The sequence below is a fragment of the Pangasianodon hypophthalmus genome, chromosome 17 (assembly GCF_027358585.1).
Source record: "Pangasianodon hypophthalmus isolate fPanHyp1 chromosome 17, fPanHyp1.pri, whole genome shotgun sequence".
In the NCBI taxonomy this organism is placed as follows: domain Eukaryota; kingdom Metazoa; phylum Chordata; class Actinopteri; order Siluriformes; family Pangasiidae; genus Pangasianodon; species Pangasianodon hypophthalmus.
The window spans coordinates 9,227,804-9,230,782 of NC_069726.1; the positions used below are offsets into that span (position 1 = coordinate 9,227,804).

At 41.0% G+C, this 2,979-nt stretch overlaps 1 protein-coding gene across 1 annotated transcript in view; it reads right to left on the reverse strand.

Moving 5' to 3' along the window:
* Positions 1–367, reverse strand: part of ptrh2 (peptidyl-tRNA hydrolase 2) — a 1,094-nt gene extending 727 nt beyond the window's left edge. The window contains exon 1 of the mRNA XM_026909785.3: positions 242–367. Coding sequence (XP_026765586.1) covers positions 242–348 — 107 coding nt within the window. The 5' untranslated portion in view covers positions 349–367. The remainder of the gene's footprint in view (positions 1–241) is intronic.
* Positions 368–2,979: the final 2,612 nt, after the last annotated feature.

A 2,979-nucleotide genomic window follows, 5' to 3' on the forward strand; every position in this document is an offset into this window, starting at 1 on the left:
CCCGTAAATTAGGAACAGTACTGGTTTTCATATGCTTTATCCTTCTAGTTATCGTTAGTTAGCTAAGCCAGCTAGCTTGCTAACTAACTGATTTTACATTGAATGCTGGCACGTGTCCTCATAAAACCGAACAGTAAATCCATTATTGTTAGTTATGGTTTGCTTTCTACTGTTTTAAGGATCGAGATAAATTTGACTGGCGACTGAAAAGGACTGATGACTTAAAATAAATCCTTCTCACCACGCCATGATTTTTCCAACACGCCGTTGCTTTGGAAGAACTTCTTCTTTGGGATGCCCCCTACTGGACTGGAGTAAGGATGGTCCGTTCATGAACGATCCGTTCATTTTGAATGAATCTTTTAGATGAGTCGCGAATAACGAGTTGTCTCAGAGAGGGATTCGTTCGTTTTGTGTTGGCCGCGCATGCGCAACATCCTTTCGATCGTTTGTAACGTGAAACCCTGCACAGGTTCTGTACGGGAAACAGAGGTGATCCGGTCCGAGACGGTCGTTCACTTGTCACGTGACGCGACAGCCGCATGAATTCTGTATTGGCTACAGAAATTAGTTCATAATTCCCCACCTTCCTTACAAACAAGAGGGTAGTTAGGTTTTTATTTGTATTCTTACAGTTACACGACGCGTTTCTGGACTCAAATTTTAGCTTTTTTTATTTCTTACAATTTATAAATTTGTGAATTTCTCTCGTGATAGTTATTTTCCATACCACTGAATATGGTAATAAGAGTTAGTTAATGCTTTAAACATCATCTGTATTATGGGGAAAATCACATTGATAAAGCAAGATACTTGTTTACAGTGGATTTACTTTTATCCTCTCTTCAGAAAATATCATATAATACGAATTGTGTTGTATGATTTATGCCCTTCTTTATAATGTGTTATTACTGAATAAAAAAGAAATAAGTTAACCACTCAATATAGAAAATAGAAATGTCACAACTCAGGATTTACACTGGTTATGTATTTAGGATTCATGCATAACCCCCTCCTTATCCAGTCAGCATCTATGGTGCGGACATTGAAGTGGTGCCAGCCTACAAATATCTAGGTGTGCACCTGGACAATAAGTTGGACTGGTGACTTCACACAGATCAAGTCAAGTCAAGTCAAGTGGAGTTTATTGTCATTTCAGCCATATACAAGTACATAGTGAAACGAAACGTTTCTCCAGGACAAGGTGCTGCATAAGAAACACAGAGCAACACAGAACTACATGGGACTACATAAATTATACAATAAAGTGCACAAGTGTAAACATGTACTTAATTCTAACAAGACTTGTACTAGGACCACATGCAGTTAGAAGTAAGCTTTCTGATTACATAATAACTCTGGATGACCTTTCTGCTTCATCATGTGCAGCAGTAAAAGACCTTGGTGTGATTATCGACTCTAGTCTTTCTTTTGAAGCTCATGTAGATAATATAGCTAGGATTGCTTTCTTTCATCTCAGAAATATTGCTAAAATAAGAAATATATTGTCACTACACGATGCAGAAAAATTAGTTCATGCTTTTGTTACCTCTAGGTTGGATTATTGTAATGCCTTACTGTCTGGATGTTCCAGTAGATGCATAAACAAGCTCCAGTTAGTCCAGAATGCAGCAGCAAGAGTCCTTACTAGATCCAAAAGATATAACCACATAACCCCTATCTTATCCACACTGCATTGGCTCCCAATCAAATTTTGTATTGATTATAAAATACTACTATTCACCTATAAAGCACTAAATGGTCTCACGCCACAGTACCTGAGCGAACTTTTGGTCTTTTATGATCCGCCACGCCTACTCAGATCAAAAGGTGCAGGCTATTTGTTGGTACCTCGAATAATGCGGGCTACAGCTGGGGGTAGAGCTTTCTCTTACAAAGCCCCACAGTTATGGAACAGCCTTCCACTTAGGGTTCGGGGCTCAGACACAGTCTCAGTGTTTAAGTCAAGGCTGAAAACATATTTGTTTAGTCAAGCCTTTTGTGAATAGTTTTCTTAGGTACAGGGGCAGGTCTGGAGGGTTTCACAGGCATAGAGTGTTGTGGTGAACTGGGATGTTTGGATGCTGTCATCCCCCACTCCCACACGTTCACTCAGGTTTGTCGACGGTGGAGTGGCTGGCTGCCTTATGTCCCAGGGTGCCCTCATGTCTATGTTAGCTTCTGGCCCTCCCTTTTAGTTATACTGTCAAAGCTAGTCCTGCCGGAGTCCCTGCTTGCACTCTGCATGCAAAGTACATCGTGCTTAACCATTAGAGGACAAAAGCTCACCTAACAATCTCTTCCTTTCTCTCCATCTCTCTCTCTCCCTCACTCTATGTCGAGCTACACATGCTACTTCTGAGACGCCGGAGATGCCAGTGATCCTGACCCCTTCTGCTCCTCCTCGCTGCCTGACCCATCCTGATGTCCTACTTCTGGTTGGAGTTCTCATCGGTTGAGTTCGCTCGCTGCTGCTGGGGGTGAATGAGGATGGGTTCCCTTTTGAGCCTGGTTCCTCTCAAGGTTTCTTCCTAATATCATCTCGGGAAGTTTTTCCTTGCCACCGTCACCACTGGCTTGCTCATTAGGGATAAATTCACAGTGATAAATTCAAATATTTACAATATATTTTTGTGAATCCATTTATTTCTGTAAAGCTGCTTTGTGACAATGTCCATTGTTAAAAGCGCTATACAAATAAAATTGAATTGAATTGAATTGAATGTACAGACAGCACAAAATAGTACAAGACAGTACAATGACTACTGGGACAGACAATGGGCATAGTAAGTCCCAGTGCAGTGCCGACCAGTAAACAGTTCTGTTTAAAGTTAACTTGGTGACAATAGTGAAAATAGTACAAGAGTACAAAACAAGTAGCTGAAATAGTGAGGCAGTGTGATGCTCTGAGCAATGCTCTGCTGGGAAACTTTGGGTCCTGGCATACATGTGGATGTTATTTTGACACATACCACCTAC